General features: G+C 42.6%; 1 protein-coding gene across 9 annotated transcripts in view; it reads right to left on the reverse strand.

Moving 5' to 3' along the window:
* AGAP1 (ArfGAP with GTPase domain, ankyrin repeat and PH domain 1) overlaps positions 1-18,789 on the reverse strand; it is a 288,123-nt gene that overhangs the window by 196,286 nt on the left and 73,048 nt on the right. For 6 of the 9 annotated variants that reach the window (XM_052675876.1, XM_052675877.1, XM_052675879.1 and 3 more), the window contains exons 2-4: positions 13,338-13,396; positions 7,850-7,937; positions 7,155-7,166 (exon numbers count right to left, since the gene is read on the reverse strand). In XM_052675876.1, coding sequence (XP_052531836.1) covers positions 7,155-7,166; positions 7,850-7,937; positions 13,338-13,396 — 159 coding nt within the window. The remainder of the gene's footprint in view (positions 1-7,154; positions 7,167-7,849; positions 7,938-13,337; positions 13,397-18,789) is intronic. The other 3 variants (XM_052675873.1, XM_052675880.1, XM_052675875.1) reach the window with 1 other exon arrangement.

An 18,789-nucleotide genomic window follows, 5' to 3' on the forward strand; every position in this document is an offset into this window, starting at 1 on the left:
CTGACGGTTGGAATCGGCAGCAAGGATAAAACCCACCCCTCTGCAGAAATCAATGCTCATTTCAAATAGAGCACACGTTTGTGATGGAAGATGCTCTACATTGTAAAGTCTTCCTACCACACGGGGAATTCCACAGGGTGAGGTTTTCACCCTGTTTGGAAGGCCTGGGCACCTCTTCCTCTAGCTGCTAACCGTTTCACTGAGCAATTGCTCACTGAAGCAACCACTGATTTTCATGCTATGTCCCCAGGCTCAACTTCAGTTGCCAGACTCTTTATTCAAGCAAATTGCCACAGGGATGGAGTTATTTGGCCATATGAGAAAGATAAATCTTGGGGGGCAGGCCGTCTGACAAACCCGTGCAGCAGCTGACTGTCACAGCTGTGGGGGCAGGGCGGGGGGCACGAGGAGAGAGCACAGAATCACAGAATGGCCTGGGTTGAAAAGGACCACAGTGACCATCTAGTTTCAATGCCCCTGCTACATGCAGGGTCAGCAAACACCAGACCAGGCTGCCCAGAGCCACATCCAGCCTGGCCAGCTGCAGCAGCCTATGCCCAGTAACACCACCTTCCAACAAATGTGGTTGTGTTATAAGCAAAGATTGTCTTTTTTCTGAAGACTAAAGACCACAGCAAGAATGCAGATTATTTCAAGAAGGGCATACTTCAGAGATGTTTTCTCTGCAACTCCCAATTAAGCTAGTAAAGCATACACAAGGCATTAAAATTAATTTTCATTCGCATCAAGTTGAGCTCAGCGATTGATGTCGATTCATATTAGCAGCTGAGAAGCCATTATTCAGCCACACGTGAAGTTTGCTTTTGGGAATTTCCTTAGTGCCAAAAAATTGTGCTAGATAACACTTAAAAAACCAAACGTGGTTGAGCTGGGGTGACCGAATAACCATAGGAGTACAAAGATTGGGAAGTATTGCTTTCTCTCACATCAAGAGCCACAAGCAGTTAACTGCACGAGCTTTCCAATAAAATACAACAGCAAAGCAACCAAGTCTGGGCTTTTCAAAACCCACCATCTGTTTCTCCTGAAATGCAGATTTCAGATGTGATTTAGGAAACGCACGGATTCATCTGCTGGCTAGAATATCAGCACTCTCCTTGAAGTGCCAAACAATGTCCCTACTTCCATCAGCGTGCCTTTTTCTCCTCCTTCCTAACCAGAGCCCCTAGAAGGGCTGCTGCCCAACTCCTCATACCTTGCTGTAGGCAGAAAGATGAGAAGTAATTCAGACTGCAGCACGCTGCCACCAAAATAAGCTGTTTTGGTGGGCAGTAATGACTCACGTAGATGGATTCCTTCATAACTCCTGTTGCTGATCTTCATCCCATCTTGCCCACTTTTACAGTTAAAGCCAGGTACCCCCACAGGGCACAAGGCATGCATTATCACATTGTACTGACAATTTAAAAATGACAGAAAAACTGCCAATGAAGCACTAATGTATCATCTTGCTCTTCCACAAGGCAAGGTTTGGAGGCCTTTGTAGCTGCAATGACACTCAGCAGTGTAATTTTGAGAGGCATTCACTGACACACTTGCAGTACTTGTAGAGAAGGCTTTATCTAGCAGGTCCACAAAAGCAGGCAGAAACGTGAGTGAAGATGAACTGATTTTAAAGCATTCAAAAAAATAGAGCTTATGCTTCTAAGCAGTATTAACTACCCGAGTTGCACAGAGTCAGAGACTGCAGTTCATGCTATGTAATACGGTTAGATAGAAACCAGGTGTGTGTGTTCATCTTGACAGCAAACAGAGACACTTATGCTGAAAGACAGCTCTGCAGAGGTACTAGTCTCATTCCCAAGAGGCAATGAATTTAACTATTAGAGTAGAGCAGTCCTGAACTGCAAAGTTGCAAATTAACCAAATGAGAAAAAGCTACATGTCAGGGTAGAACTGGAAAAGATCCATCCTAGGCAGCTACAGGGAACACTCTCTAGCTGCCTCTGCTGTGCTGAACCAAAGGAGAAAACATTAACTGGCCCTTCTTCATCTTAGTTATCTGCTGCCTTATAGATATAAGTCTTTAGCCCTCAGAGATAAGTGTTTGTAACTGGAACACTGATTCTTAGCTAGTCCACCAGAACTACGCCTGCCACGTTACACATGCCTGAGAAGAACTTATGGTCGTCTCTCCTCCTAAGGAAGGAACACCACCAACCTACATAGGATTGTTCATTATAACAAATAGGCTTGAGATTTTAACATCATTCAGTATTCTGAAACAGAGGTAAAAAAGTACCCGTGTGCTGCAAGTGAGCACACAGACTTTTAAAATTGCTAGCAAGATCAGACCCCCATCTGACTGCTGCGATGAAGTAACATGTTTTCATCCAACGTTTACTGCACAGACAAAAACTTTGGCACTGAGCAAATAACAGCTGAATACATTTTATTTGGTAAGGATGCCCTCTTTTCACAGTTCATCCGAGTGAAAAAACACTGCTGACAGTTTATCGGGGGAAAACAAACAGCAGTAACCTGCAAGGAGCTCCTTCTGCCAGCACTCACACAGATCCCTGGTGCTCACCCCCAGCTCCCAAGTGCCAACAGAGCTGTCAGCAACACCTCCGCCACCACAGCACCTGCAGCACTTTCTCTGTGTGCTAAGCCCTGTGATTGCAGCTCGAAGGACCCTAAGCCTGGCTCACCACAGCTTGCTGCCTAGCTGCTCCTGTATTCCACATTTCTCAACACCACGGTTTCTGAGCTTAGCCCAACAAGGCACAGCCACGACTGCCACGTGTTCGAGCTGAATCAGGCAGTAACACTCTTCGGACCAAGGCGCTGAGGGGCTTCAGGAGTTCTACCAAATTGAGTACTAAAATGTAAAGCAAAGAAGATACCTATACATCTATATGGGTATGATTAAGCTAATGGTTCCATTTCTACTTAAAACCAGGCTTCTCCGAAAGTCTCTGCTTTTGATTTCTTTGGTTTTACTTCATTGACAGCAGGTGCAGACAGTCACTTGAACACAACACACCCACTAATTGCATAGATGCTGCAAATCTAATTTTAAAAATCTGGTTTTTTCAAGCCTGCTGGAGACAAATAACAAAAAGCAGCAATCAACTTCTTTGAGCAGGATGTAACACTGCTTTAGCACACTCCTACCTACCCGTTTCCATCAAGCACTTTTTTTTGTCATTTTAAGTACACCCAAAATACCACTTTCCAAATGTAAGCCCCACAACTTAAAGTAACTTAGCCCTCCTTTACTGCAATTCCTTACCAACTAAACGAGCCTGCTGTACCTCCCACCTTTCAGACACCAGTCTGAATTCAGGCATTAATAACCAAATATTCAGGCACTACTTTTCAATCTAACAAATTATCTCCAGCCAGCATCTGCTCAAAGTTTCTGTGTGCAAGTTTAATTGTTGTTGTTGGTTTGGTTTCTGTCCTTCCTCAGTGCTCCTTGGCTTTTTATACGTGGGTTACAGCCAGCTTCCTTGACAGCTGTCCTTTCACTACAGTACTGCAATGCAAATAGTGCATGTGTAAAAACAGTAAGAAGTAAAACCCTGAAACTAAAATTAGATCATGCTACTATATGTCTGAACTCAATAAAGAAACAAAAGAGTGAGATGTGCTAAGAAAACCTGGCCAAGCCACCAATCATCATCTCTGGTCTAAGGTTTGGGTTTTTTTGTTGTTTAATTGTCTCCCAGAATGTTCCAAATAAGAAAAAGAATACAAGCTGGAAAAAAGAAGCAGCAGTTTGCAAAGTCTGTATTTTGCTTTAAGAGCTAAATGTTGGGCTGTGGTTTAAAGATTACATCCAGAATCCAAATTTAACAAGGAAGAAGAAAGACAGCCCCTTCTTCCAGCAGCAGCCACTTCAAGCTGACTTCTGCTTAATAGCCACTTCTACTGTTATTAAGAGCCTGAAGTTACAACGGCAGCTATAAATCTAAATTCCAGTTTTTACCTGGGAAGGAACTTTGAGAGAAGCCTGTTATTACAAGGGCACAAACCCCTCAGACATAAGTCATCAGAACCTTTTGAGTCGTCAGGCTGCAGTGCATGAAAGACATCATCTCAGAGATCACCCTGTCCTCAAGGCACACAGCCTAAGAAGGAAGTCCATTCCAGGAAACCGCTTCCTCAGCATCTTCTCCCCAGGAAAAGAACAAACACTAATCTCTTCCTTCAATCACCATCGTTCCTTATTTGTGTAACGCTTAAAGCAGCAGCTGAACAGAGCTTTTCAAAGGAGTCTCTAAACCACACCGCTCGTCTCAGGGGGACGAAGAGGAGGGCTATGGAACGGAGATCTCAGAATACATAAACACACTCTTTTATGCTAAGCCTGAAAGGCTCCAAAGGCCCAGGAGAGCCATGTGCAGCAATACTTAAAAATCATCAAAAAAGACAAGTGTTATTGTGTGTCTGGCTGTCAGCATGAAACGCCAAACAAAAATAATTAGCTGATACAATGAAATACAGGAAAAGAACTGGAAGGAGACAATCTTGAAATCCACGTCTAAAGCTATCGCTGTCAGTGATAGGGTCGGTGATGAAGAGATGAAAAAGGACTCTGATAGCTCTGGCTGCCCTGAGTGCTGTGTAAACCTCATGAAACATTGCAACAAGGATTTGAATTCCACATAAAACACTGCAGCTTCACTATGTTTCCAACCTGGGAATTCTAATGGATGCAGTCCCCAGTTACTTGAAAGGAACAGGACTCTGCCATCAAATTCACACGTGGAATTCTTGCCGAGTCTCACTATATAGGCTACATGTGTAAGGACAAGCATGATGATGATTTTAAGGAATTCCAGTAAACTGCAAGTGTTTCTCCTCACAAACTGCACGACGTTTTCTCTTCACAAAAAGCACACAAGTACACACTCTGACAGCAAATGACATGGCTTTTCATTTACATTTCAGTTGGCTTGCTCACCAGGAACAAACACAGCTTAGCCTAGGACGCATCCTCCTCTGTTAAATGTGGAATATAAATCAGGCTGTTTAGTAAATATGGCCTCCAGATTCCTACATAGCTGGAAAAAAATTAACCAGATAAAAACAGCCATTGATTTGAGCTTAAAGAGATTCGTCAAGTTCAAAACTTAATTGCTCACAGGAGGAGTGAGAAACGTGAGAGAAGCAGCCCTGCAGCCCCCAAGGTCAGTGAGAAGGATGGCAGGAGGTGCTCCAGGCACAAAACAGAACTTCCTGCAGCTACGGTGGAGCAGCCTGTCCCACTGCAGCCCATCTATCTCGCTTGGAGCTTTAAAAACATCATTAATTAAATTAATTAAGAAGTTGCACAAGAAAACCAAACCTCGCCTCATGTGTGCTGCAGCACCACTGCAATCACCATATGCCAACTGGCACAGTACATAATGAAGAACTTCCAACCCACCCTACCAATACAAACAGGAACTAAAACAGGCTACCATTAAAGGAAACGGGAAGGAAGAAACAGATGGACACTGAAAAAACAAGCTGTAGAGCAACACATCATTTGTTCTCTTACAAAATACATCTGACTTAAAAAGCTGCCTCACAGCAACACAGTTACATCCATATTAAACATACAAAGGAATCTGAAAGTCAAATTTCTCCCTAAGATTTACTTTGAGAAAAACAGTTTTCATGTTACACTAGAGACTGAAATCAATTCCAAACAGAAGTAAAAGTGAAGCTAAACAAGGAGAGAACACAGCTCCATGATGTTGCATCGCTCCTCCTCTTGGTGGGGAGGTTTGGGGCAGCAAAAGAGCTGAAGGAACCATGAACCCATCTTTACATACTGAGCACCCATTGACTGGAATGTTGAAGCTACCTTAAAAGCCTAGGGGAGACCTGGCACTCATCTAATTTCAGGCAGGTTTCAGAGTAATTGTAGCAATTGAGAAGGCAAAGGATAGCAGACATAGAGGTCCCCTGCTGTAATCATCATTTTCACACCGAGTATGCATCAATCACTTTACTAATTGGATGCCACTTGTATGATGCCTGATATGTTTTGCTGTTTGTAACCCAGCCAGTCATTAACTTTCTCTCATAACCAGTCAGGTAGCTGAGACTTTAATGCCTGGTACACATCATATTTTTTTAACCAATTCAACAAACCAACATGTTATAAAGACCACAGAGAAGGATAAATAGAAGGACTGCACTGACTGTATGGACTTATGACTAGGTAAGACAGCAATAGAACACTTTAACAAATGTTTAATGTTTACAAAGGAGAAACTGTATGTTTTTCTTTAATGCTAACTTGATTTGAAATCTTGACCCTGTTGCTTACAAGGTGAATTAGAGACCTTTAATTACTTCAGTTTTTCTGCTGTTAATGAAATGGTGTCATTAGCGAGGCTTGTCAGCTACACTTATGTGCAAAGAAATGATTTGACAGTGCTTTTGAAACCTAATCCTTTCGGGAGAAACAGCCCAACGTCACTCAAGCACTGCATATAAAAACCCTTCAAGACAAAGAGGACAGCTGGCAATGCTCTCAAGGAACGCTGCCTAAAACATTCACAGTCCAAGAGAAGAGTGCTAACCCCTGTGATTCATCAATGCAGTTACGTCTTGCAAGATTTTCTTCTCTTTCTGCTTGTGAAATGAGTAAAAAAATAAAAAAGCAGAGATGGCTCGTTATACTATGAGTGCTTGCTGTTAGCAGACCTACATGCTGCACGTTTCTCTCTATCAGCATCTAAAAGCAGCAAGCCTCAATGTCACCGAAACGCAGCTCTGTTGCAAGGCTGAATTATCACTCATCCATCCTAGCAAAAACGTGTAAGGCAAGGTTACAAACCGGCCTCTATTGCTGTCCCTGCGATGGCACAACAGCAGCCCTGTCAGTCAGCCACTCCTTTTCCCTCTCCCATTTTTACTACAATTAGAGACTGTTAGAAAATGGAGCAAAATGCTTAATTGCTACCTTTGGTAAGAGTTAATTCAAAACAGATGTTATCGGAGATGCATGAAGCTACCTACTACTGCTGAGAAGACAACTACAGCAAGGGACAAAAACAGTGAGATGTACTGAAGACTTGAAATCAAAAGAAAACAAAATGATACACAAAACAAAGGGAAAATGCTACGGTACAAAAACTGCCTTCTGTCTCTTCGAAACAAGAGCTGCCATGAAGACAATGTATAGTTACCTGCATCCATATCTGCAAAGAATGGAACAGCCAGTAAGGAAAAGAAGGAACCAGAAATTCAGTGTCTCAGAGATGGATTTTAAAAGTTCATAAGGAGAATAAATAAAGAAAAATGTAAAAGTATTTAGTGTACGACACTACTGTAAGGTATTACGATATTTATGATTTCAAACTACAGACGAGGATTATTGCTAAACACTACTTTCCAGGTACTAATTAATATTCTGTGGCATAACAAGAAGTTTCAGAAGTTTCATTTTTCCCTCTTTTTAAACCTTCAAATCCAAAGATTTAATATATTAAACAAGGAAAAAATTACATCTTTAATTTAGCCTGTTACATTTTTTACTTTCCCAAGGTGAGGGGCCCAGGTCTGTAGAAATCAAACACCAGATACAGTAACTCTGGCATCTAAGAGCACTACCCAGGGCAGTAAACTCTACTCAGTACAAGGCTACAGTTTCCCATATGGACAAATAACTGATGCAAAAGCATTGAGGGGTACTAACAGGTTACAAAAAAAGGTAAAATTAACTTATTTCACCTACTTATTTCAGGTTGGAGAACCATAAAGGGATATTCTCAGTGAACAGTGAAAAAAAAGCAAACTGGATTCTTAACTGATTCATTTTTGCATGATTAAAAATGAATAAAGATGCAGTCTGGGAAGAAAAAGGATTTGCACATCCACATACCTTCGGGTGATTCCTCCTGGACATACGTGCCAGTCAGATAGCGGTGCACAAGTGCAGACTTGCCACTAGCTAGGTTTCCTACGATCCCCTGGGGAAAAAAGGAGAAACGTTCAACTGCAATCAACTCCAAGAAAAAGCAGTATGTTTAAGTGAAATCTTAACACAGCTTACAACTCAAACAAAGCACAGCATAGAGACACAGCATTATTTAGGTTGGAGAAGACCATCAAACATCATGGAATCCCACCATCAACACGACCTGCCCAGTCCCATCACTAAGCCATACCCCCAAGTGCCACATCAAATGTCTTTTAGGCAATGCCTGGCAATCTAATGTAAGGACATCTGAAAGCATACGTGTCCCACCAAAACGACTGCTGCTGCTTTATCCCTGGCCTGACCATATGTGATACACACAGCAAGGCAGATACAAGCCTGGTCATCCTGCTCTGCGCATTGGGGCAGGTGGGTCTGCAGAATGCATTTCCTTTGTGTTTCAGAAGTGCCTTTTGTTCTTGCTCAGCTATCATCCCCCCACTTATTCACCTCTCCCTGTGAAACATAATTCTGCAGACATGGCACATCCTCAGCTTTTGAGAGAGAAGAAGGGAACTAATTTCCTCTTTTAAACAAACCCAGTCTTGCTCTACCCTACTTGTCTATCTTGACCCTAAGCAAAAGTCTGAGAGAAGCTCCCTGCAGACAGGACCAACTCTGTTGATCTGCTTGTGGTTGCTCAATACAGGCAAGATGAACAGGTTACACATTAACACACAGTCTCTGTTTCACTTTCTTAATCCTAATTGGTGAGAAGCTATCCTCCTCATTAGAAACTGCTTAAACCAACAGGGCGATGTCACCTTAAAATGACCCAATGACAGCCTCAGAGTCTGTAGGTTGGGGAGGGAGCAGCAAAGACCATCATTTATTCTTTACTGCTGTGATCAACCTTCAATTAAGACTAATAAAAGAGTAGTGTGGAGGATGTCCATCACTCTACAGCTGACATGAAAGGTCAGCTCAGATAAAGCAGGAGCTGAGGCAGAGAGCAAGTGGAAGACAATTTTGCACCACTTGTGATAGCACAAGCTTTAAATGTAATGAATGGTATGGGATACAGTGAAGAAAAACAACCAGGAATCCCAAAGGATTTCAGAAGTAATGGCAAACAAGAGAAACGCATGATCTAAGTTGGGGGGTGAGAAAAGGAGAGGGAAGAACCAGATCCCCATTCTGACCTAAAACTATAGGAAGCTTCACACTCCGAGCTAGAGAAAAAGAGCTTGAACAGGTAGAAAATGGACTGTAATAAAAAAAAAAGAGGCACAGGAAGAAATGTGGCACAAGAATCCCACCGTAAGTGCAGCTGGTACCAAGGAGCAGCCCCACCAAAATGAAAAGGAATCCACAGCCCTGGATGACGGACACCTGCCTGCCGGGCTTTGAGCTGACTTTGAAGAGCGTTTAAATGAGCAGACTGGATGTTTTTAATTTAATTTACATCTAAGAAATTGCAAGCCATGCAAACATATGCCAAATGCCTACATCTAAAAAGCAGTGCAAATGCCACCTCTGCAGATGACTAACCCTGCATTCTCAGACACTGCTAACGTGGAGCAACGCTCTCTGGGAACGAAGCAGAGTTGCATTCACATCTGGCCATGACAAAGCCTTTTATCAGATCTACCTTCCCCTTCAAGGCTAAGGAACAACTTATTCCAGCGAACTATACGTTACGTGAGCAACTGCAACTCTGCCAGCTTTCACTGCTGAAATTCCAAAATGATCCCTGAAACCCTGACTTCATGCATGTACACACGCTAAGAGCATTTTCACTGAAGCTCCCGACTCACAGGCAGGCTTAAACCCAGGCTGTAGCAACATTGTTTACCTGGAACATCACTGTTCTGCATTACAGAGGATCCCCTCGTCCTCAGATGTACTTTTGAAACCTCATAGAAAAGAAAAAGTGGCCAGTAAACTTTAGTGAAGCAAGCTAACTTCTACAGGGGCATGACTTCATCTGCCTGTAAATCTCATCACATGGGAGGATAAATGCCGACAAGAAGAGGATACAGCTGATACCTCAAAATTCCTAATTATTGGTATGCTCCACATGATCTGCTCCACAAGCAGGTCGGACCTGCAAAGCCTGCAAGATGCCCACGCTTACCTGCTAAAATCAAAGGTTGTAGAAGAGCCTAGAAAGACGGTCTCTTGATTTAAGCAAATCAAGACTTGGGGTATGAGACAGTTTCAGTCTTCTAAGCAACTTAAAGAGCTACACCAAAAACCAAGAAGGAATTAAGCTGCTTGCTAGTTTGTTATTGCTGGTTAGTCTGTTGTCTTCAGCAAGTGGCTGACCAGAATGCTATATTCACTGAAGCAGTAGCTTCACTTCTTAGAAGAAGCTGACTTTGTATTCTCAATGCAAGCTTCCCCCTCTCCCTCCCCATTAGCTTTGTATCACAACAGAACAAACCAAAAATGGCAATCAAACCCCAAACCCCATCTCTAAGTCAGTAGATCAGACACACTACTTACATTGCCTCCTCTGCAGATAAATAGTCAGGCTAAAGCCCTTGCTGAGTAACACAACTTCTGAAGAACTGGAAAGAACACAAATTCTGCATGGTTTTGCTAGGAAAATCATGATAGCAAGGAGTGTTTTGTGTTTTCACTTTAGAACAAGAAGCTCTAGACCTTTGGAAATGGCATATAGAAGCTACTTCTGACCTGCCTTGTAGCCAGTGTAGCCACAAGGCATCTGTGAATCCATTTGACTGTTAGAGTCACACAAACTCACCTCAGACATCAGAACAAAAATACAGCAGGTTTGGATTTCTTTTCCCCCTGAAGAGGCCTGACAGCACTGAGCAGCACAGCCACTCACACCATGCAGATTGCTACAGCCTGCAGAAAACCCGGGTGCTTACTTTAGAGCTCCATAAACAGGATCCAGGAACATCAGCGATGCTCCAGAAATTGACACGTCTCACCCAGCCAGCTGACAATAACAGAAGTCTCACAATCAGTTCTGTTGCAGTATTTGGCTAGCAGAAACAAATCTAACACATGAAAGAAATCCAGCCCAATACATATTAGAAGGGGAAGGGGAGACAGGAGGGAGGACCGTTATTCTTTCTGAAAAATATGTCGCAAAACATATCCACCCATTCGCTTTTTTGCTCATATTCTTGTGTTATTTTTATGAGCCTTTTTTCCTCAATCCTGCATTTTCCCTGCCCCTCTAGACTCAATTTGTGCTCCCTTTAAACGTCCATAGATACTGAAGGTATAACCACCTGCTACAGAAATGAAATGTCAACTCCAGTGTAAGGACTGCCCAGACACTGCAGTAAGCAACCTCTCCCAGCAAGCCCCAGACCATCTCTTCCTACAGAGCACAGCCCACTCCAGCAGGGGTTCCTTCTTAAACCAGCAGCATTTAGACTCATCTCCCCATCTGCACTGCTGCACTCAATGCTGATGGGAGCAAACACTTCTCACTTCTCGTACCTCCCTGACATGCCCAGCACAGACACAACACAGTGACAGTGCTGCAGCAGAAGAGTGCAGTCAGGCTTCAATACTGCCTTTTAATTCCTCTCACACAGACAGGAGCTGATGATTACTCTGGACTCACTACGCAGACCTCCTTCCCAAGGGCAGATTTACAGGAAAGGGAGAGCAGACTTCAGACCTAGTTTGCCCTTTCTGCCAGAGCACAAGTTCACAGCCCCCATTGGTGCAATTAGCTTCAATAATTTGCTGCAGTATAATCAAATTATCATCTCTGCAACGGTAAGAGTTCTGCTTTTATCAGTATTACACAAACTAAAGCCTCAGACAGTGATCTTGAGGCTCACGCATGCTGACCACTGAAAATCAATTCTCTACAGCAGCTGCATAGCAGTTTATTTTCATACGGCTGCTTACACAACTTTGGGACAAGAGATTCAAGATGAAAGCATTCACACAACGCAGCCTTAGGGCACAGTTAGTTCTTGTGATACCAAGACTCTGATGCTCCGAGATTGTTTGCATTCTGTATTATAGCACAGGAACTACAGCTTTGGACTCACCTGCAAGCCACAAGTTTATTTCCAGGTGTTAGGAATTGGCAGGGCCAGGAAGGGGGTGGGATGAACAAAGAAACTCTCTGCAGATCCTGCGCAGCATAAACTAGCTATTACCACCGTGCGCTGGACTCCATCCAACACTTCTCAGTCCTAAATTCTTTTTATTTTCTTCTGCCAGATATTTTAGGAGATAATTGTCTTCTAATAGCAGAGTTTTATGCACCAACCAATTCTCTTCTGCTCACCCTGTGCACCAGTGGAATTAAAACAGGAATGTAACTCCAGGCGGGAGGAAGCTGTTTCCATTGGAATGCCATTGCAAGCTAGGGCATTTGTCATGTTAACTTTAACCTAAGCTTTCTCCATAAGCATTATCATCAATTCCAATTTGGAAAGAGAAATTTGCCATGTGAGAGCTGGACTAATGAAGCATAGCTCCAGCTGTCCATTCTTGAATTGATGTGTTTTTGTCCAATTCACTTTGCCACTCGGCAAGCAGATGCTTAAGTTGGAGCAGCTCAGGCATTTAAAACAAGACAGGAGTGATTCAAGCACAAACTGATCCAGCCTTAAGACCATCCGAAGCAGATCACAGGTGTCTGTGGTATTACCAACTACAGTATCTGAAATACCATAGCACTTTTTATAGACTGAGAAATTCATCGTATTTAATTAAATCTGGACTTTCATAGGGTAAACATCACAGTGATGTTTGATGTCAACAAGTAGAAGATTTCAGCCTTCATCTCCAGCCTCCGTGTTTACAACTTTAAAAAGGAAATTCGGGAAATTCCCCCAATTTTCTGTGTTCTTTTGCCTTTACTTCCATTTATTTGTGAAACTGCTCAGCCAAAGGAAAAACTATCTTAAGCAGCTATTGAATCATTCTTCACTCTTTTAACTAAAACGTTTTTGATTCCTTAAATGAAAGTCCCAAATATTTCTCTTTTCATTAAGTATAATAAAAAGCTTTGAGAAATATAAGCAAACAAACCACCAGACAGAACATTTATTTTTAAGTTCCTTTAGGACAGGGAGAGAAGGCATTTGGTCCTCGAAGAAATTGTGCAAGCAAGATAAAAGGAGCTTTAGATATCACCTGCTAGCATTCAGTTCGCTCCTTTATAGAAGTGTAAGACCTCCCTGTCCAGAAGATCACACCACGAAGCTGGTGCTAGTAGGCACATAAGTTCAAACAGAAATAAAACACACAAGTGGATCTTTGAAGCATGCTGGCTGAACCAAAAAAACACATTCGCTTCAGAGTTTTATTTTGAAGCAAATACTTCACTTCTTAAAATCACCTTCTATGTTTATGGTAAATTTAATGAACCTCAGAAGACTTTTCACTCCTGCACAGCATTTTCAGAATGGTTTTCAGAGAAAGAAGTAAATACAAAACTCACCACTTTCAGCTCTGGTACGGATCGGCTTAGTGTCCATTCCTGGCTATTTACAAAGGCATCTGTAAAAGCAGAAAAACAGTCACCCAGTCAGTGCAATGACATTTAATGGTCTGCCACCCCAAATTCCACATTAAGGCCTTGGACATTCCAGAGATCACAAGACCGATAGGCCAACACATTGAGTTTGGAGAAATCATACAAAACCTCAGGAATCTGCAACTGAATGTTATGCAGAATGGATGCACTGCCTGCAGCAAGTCCAGCTGTACCACCTCAGCTGGAACGAAGACGACCAGTGCTAACTCCAGTCCTGTGTTACAGAAAGGATCTCCCAGTGTGTACCTAGTCCAGCTGCTTCACATCCACCATGCTACAAGTTCTCCCCTACAAGGAAAGCCTTGGATGGCTCGTCCTGTTCTACATCAACAGCAGCTGAATGAATGATGAATCACCATCAGTGATTAGATTACGACTTGTGGTCAGTGAGACAAAAGATCGGAAAAAGATCTGAAAAATTCACTAAGGACTGCACTAAAGAAGAGCCATCTAGACTTCAATAACGCGTAGAGACATTTGCTGCAACACTAACTATATCTGTTAGGGCAGAAAGAACTGATTTCTGGTAAATCAGCAAGTGAAGTTCCAACACTGATCCCAAAAGAAAGGCAGTGCTGCACCTCACTGAGGTTCTCACACACAAAAGAGAGAAAGAAGGCTCTTCAACAACCAAAAATTGTTCTCATTTTGTTTCTTCTGTAAAGGCCCAGACAACTGAAGGCAAAAACACGAACCCCTTTCAGTTCAGAATTCAAGCAGCATTATTCTGAAAGATGAATTAACATTTTCCAAAGCAATGCAAAACTGATTACATTACTGTGTGTCACAGACTACTCCCACCCAGCAGATTAGATTCAACTCTACAGTAATTAAAGAGCACTGGAGAAGTATCAGTGTAACAGATGCAATTCTCGGCGTTGCGAGAAATAACAGGTGAAAAGTTATGCCTGCCTACACTATCTATAAGCATGCAAAAGCTTTGAACAAAGCTATCTTGGGACTGATACACCAACCTGCAGAAGAAGGCAATTGCATTCTCCCTCTGAATCCAGAACATGGAGTATCTGGAAGCAACTTTCTACCCTAAATGGAATCCTTACTGGTTTAAGACACCGTGAGTTGCAAGCAAACTTTCCCACTGCTTAAATAGAAGTAATCTCAAAGCAAACCCGTACTTTGCATCACATCTCCGTTGCTCACTATACACGTTACTCTTGCTCAATATGACAAAGATGCATTTGTTGTGAACTTGGAAGCTTTCCCCATCCTTAATGCATCACTGCAACAAGACCACTGCAACACGATGCCTGCAGATATTGCTTCAACTATTAAAGCAAGCTTTAATAGTTACTGTTTTATCCTTCATATCATTTATGACAACAAAGCTTTGGTTACGAAAGAAAGAACGCCAATTATTACTAAATGTCACAGAACCATTTAAGTTGGAAGGGACCTTTAAAGGTCATCTAGTCCAACTCCCATGTGCATTTTGGTTAAGCAAACCAAGCGTTTCTGAGTTTAAACACAACGGTTTCAATTATCGGGTTAGCAACGTGTTGAAGCAGCATGACAGGGTGAAAAATGAACAGCACATTGTAGTTATCACCTCATCTTGAACTCAGAATGAGCTATTTGTATCAAGCAGTAGGTGAGCATTCGTCAAACATGATCTCATCTCAGCCTCAGACCAAACTGCAGGCCCAGATGAGGACAGGGTAACAAGGGAACAGAGCTTTGAGAGGCTGGATGGAGAGAAATAAATGCAAGTCTCAAGAGCCATCACAAAACAGCCTACTCCAAAACATTCCTCGCTTTTAAGTAATTTGGTACAGCTGGAATACATATTTACTGCATTGCTTGGAAACTACCACATTAGCATATAAAAAGGCTGTAGGGGGTCAGGCCAAAGATCCAGCTCTGGCAGTATCCTGTTACTGCAGCACAGCCCAAGAGCAGATACTGCAGTAAGAATTACGATATTTAGAAAATAACATGTTGTTCATGAAGGCTGCTGGCAATTTAGTTTGATGACATCCTGAGTCATGTGCGTCCTTCCATGTTTGTCAGGGGAGGTATGTGCCTTGAGTCCTATTTTCTGGCATACAGAACACAATTTGGAAGCTAGAAACAAGTAAATATTCCTGTCAGGCCAGATGCAACACGGACCTCTCTATAGAGCACATTGTGAGGGCCTGGCACTGCCGCCCAGAGAAGGTGCTGCATCCCTGGAGGCACTCAGGGCCAAGCTGGATGGATGCAATCAATTCCAGATCTACACACCTAATTTGTCACATTGGTCTCAGAGTCACTCAACATCTAATTCACCTCCACCTTTTAGAGCTAAGATTAAATAAAAGTTAAGCTCAGACCACCTCTTAAGATATATTCACTGAAGGATGATGTTTGCAGTTTATGAGATAGCCTGACAAACCAGGAGGATACGTGAACTACTGTTCACGGACTGGACGGTAACACGGCTCAATAGATTCAAAGGACTTCACACAGAAATTGGTGTGTTTCTTCCCCTGTGCTTAGCAAGCCAACTTTTTGGCAGGGATGAAGGATAACGTGCCTGTTGCTCCTTTCCCCATAGCTGAGTATGCATTCTTACTTTCTCCATTCGTACCCATGAAGTTCACCATTTCACGTGCAAGACTGCAGCAGCTCAGCAAGAAGAACTAGCCAAACCCGTACAACACAAGGGGGTTCTGTGACCTCCAGAATCTCAGGTATCAGAGAAAACCTATCTCAGGCAAATATTATGCCTGTCTTTACAGAGAAAGTGGATTCTGAAACAAACGTCAACAAGCTTTGGCAAAAAGCAGCATTGTATTTTAGCTCCACGTACGATTAGAAAAAGCAAGCAGATCCCCACAACTGCTCCTGCAGAGGCCTGCAAATAAGCCGACCTGACAAGCTGAGGGGTAGACTCACAAAGTGTGATTTACAGTGGCATTTTTACAAGGAATAATGAATTACAGTTAAAAAAAAAAAAAACGAGTCAGGAAGGAATATCTGGTTTTAGCAAAAAAGAGATTAATGTGCCATATTTGTATGAATGCTGATGAACCAAGCTAACGAATTTTCCTTTAGAACAAATGCCTCACAGTAGTGATTTACTCTGAGTTAATCCCCAAACCCATGGAAGTTAAGGTGAAAAGGTCAAATACCTGCAGATAGAACAAGACAAACAAGCCTGAGGTTTTGCTCTTTTTCCCTTCCAGGGGCTATTTGGGGGTGGGGGATTTTTTTAATTTATTTTTTATTTTTTTTTAAATAAGACTAAACCACAGCATGAGAATGAACCATTGGACGCAGCCAACTGCACAACACAGAGCATTTATTGGGTAGTTCACAATCTTATCCTGCTAAATAAAAGCCCACCACCAAATGCTGATTTAAGTATACCGGAACAGATTTGCATAATGAACAGAACCACATGTATGAAGTTGATCAAGTGCCTTGTTTGCATTGCTTTCCAACTTGAGAATTGAAGTGAACTCAACCTTCACGTCCAACTACAGGCCATACATACAAAAGGAATGACTTCTGTCAATAATTAATCACAGCTGTATGTCCCCTTCATTTAACTGCTGCATCAGTGATCAAAAGCTTCAAAATGCACGGTGCCAATCAGCTACTTTTAAAACGTGCACCAAGAATATAACTTATGTTGCATTTTCTTAGCCAAGCTTTCCTTCCCACATCATAGCCTTCAATTTCCCTTGTTATTCCCTAGCTCACCTTCGAGTATTCCTGCTACATGCAGGTTCTCAGCTCTACTCACACATCACTGTGCTGAAACACAAATTACAGCAATATTCTCAGCTGGTTTGAAGCCTCTATGCAGGAACTCGGCTCCAGCCAGAGGAATCTTCCCCACTAGACCCCAAAACTCAGACCCAGGTGCATGTGCTATTTTGCTTCCCCATTAACACAGCATTGTGGAGAAACGCTGGGCTCTGATGATGATTCTTGGCAAGATTTATGTTCTCCATGGCTTTGTCCAACGGCAGACTTCCAGTCCTGCTTAGAATAACCTTTCAAAAAGAGAAACATCTTCCTGCTTTTAGGGCCACGAATAATCACTAAAAAACCAAAGCACCAGCAAAATCCAGTCTCAGTTTGTTAACTTTACTCCCAAAGCAAGCAGTTTGAATCTTGCATCATCCAACCCTAACTGATGTAAAAACACAAAACGTTCCATTATTTGCAAATATTTAAGAAGTGCAATTGAGCACAGTGAATATTAGGAGATGACAGGATCAACAACTCAGCGGCCCATGATTGAAGGGGCTATAAATGGGGAGATGGCCACATTCAGCACCATGGCTACGAGCAGGCTCCAGAAGGCTGTGGATGAAAGATTCAGCATGAGGGGTTGGGAGACAATTTTCAAGCATTTTATCTATTAGAAGAGATAAAAGAAAACCTCTGAATTATCTTTTTTTCCTACTGAAATTCTTAGCTCCTTCAGCAGCCATACATCATTGCCTCCCAACACTGATCTGACTCAATACATCCCATGAAGGTGGTAAGGGAAGACAACAAACCACCTCCTGCAGGTGCTTACTCTTCTCCAAGCACCACAGACCTGCAACATACAGCTGCCAATACCAGAATGAGATAAATCTCTTGCACAGCAAGCTGGCCACATTCACACTTCTGCTGCCTGCTTGCTTTCTTTCAGCATAACAGCATTTCTAATCCACCACACTAATGCCACAGCTGACTTTGGCTCACAGATACCAACCAACCTTGAGCTCTGCAGTCTCATTGCACAGAAGACAAGCATGGTCCTCAACTACTTCATCTAGTCATCACTCCATTCCAGCAGGGACATGGGGGCCTGGAATGCATGGACCAGATATCACTAAGATTACAGCTCGTACGGCAAACCTGAAGTTATTTCCATTTAGAAAGGGGTCACTGTGTCCTTAAAGAGCTAGAAAAAAGTGTGTCAACTCAGGTCAGCCGTTCCCAGCTCAGACTGCCTGTCTTCCTGCTTTAGACATGTAAGAAGGCTCCAGCTCACTGCCTGAATTGCATTACACACAAGAGCTACTTGGCTGTTCCAGGGTAATATCTGAAAAAGCTATAGGCTAAAAAAGGGTGGGTTTTTTTCCTCTCCCTTTTTTCTCCCTGCAGACACCGTGCTTCCCTAGTACTCCAGTAAGACAAGCTGAGACCAGGGAACTTTCTTCCAGAAGAAGACACACAGCCTCAGGGAGTGCAACAAGAAAATAAGATACAGGTCAGACAGACCTGTTAGCAACAACTCAAAGCCAGACTTACAAAAGAACCCAAAAGAGTTATTTGATACACGGAAATCTAGGTGAATCCCATTTATACTAAAGGACACAGTATCAAGACCGCAAGTAGACCACATTATTAA

This window comes from Tympanuchus pallidicinctus, unplaced genomic scaffold (assembly GCF_026119805.1).
Source record: "Tympanuchus pallidicinctus isolate F22 unplaced genomic scaffold, pur_lepc_1.0 scaffold15, whole genome shotgun sequence".
Classification (NCBI taxonomy): domain Eukaryota; kingdom Metazoa; phylum Chordata; class Aves; order Galliformes; family Phasianidae; genus Tympanuchus; species Tympanuchus pallidicinctus.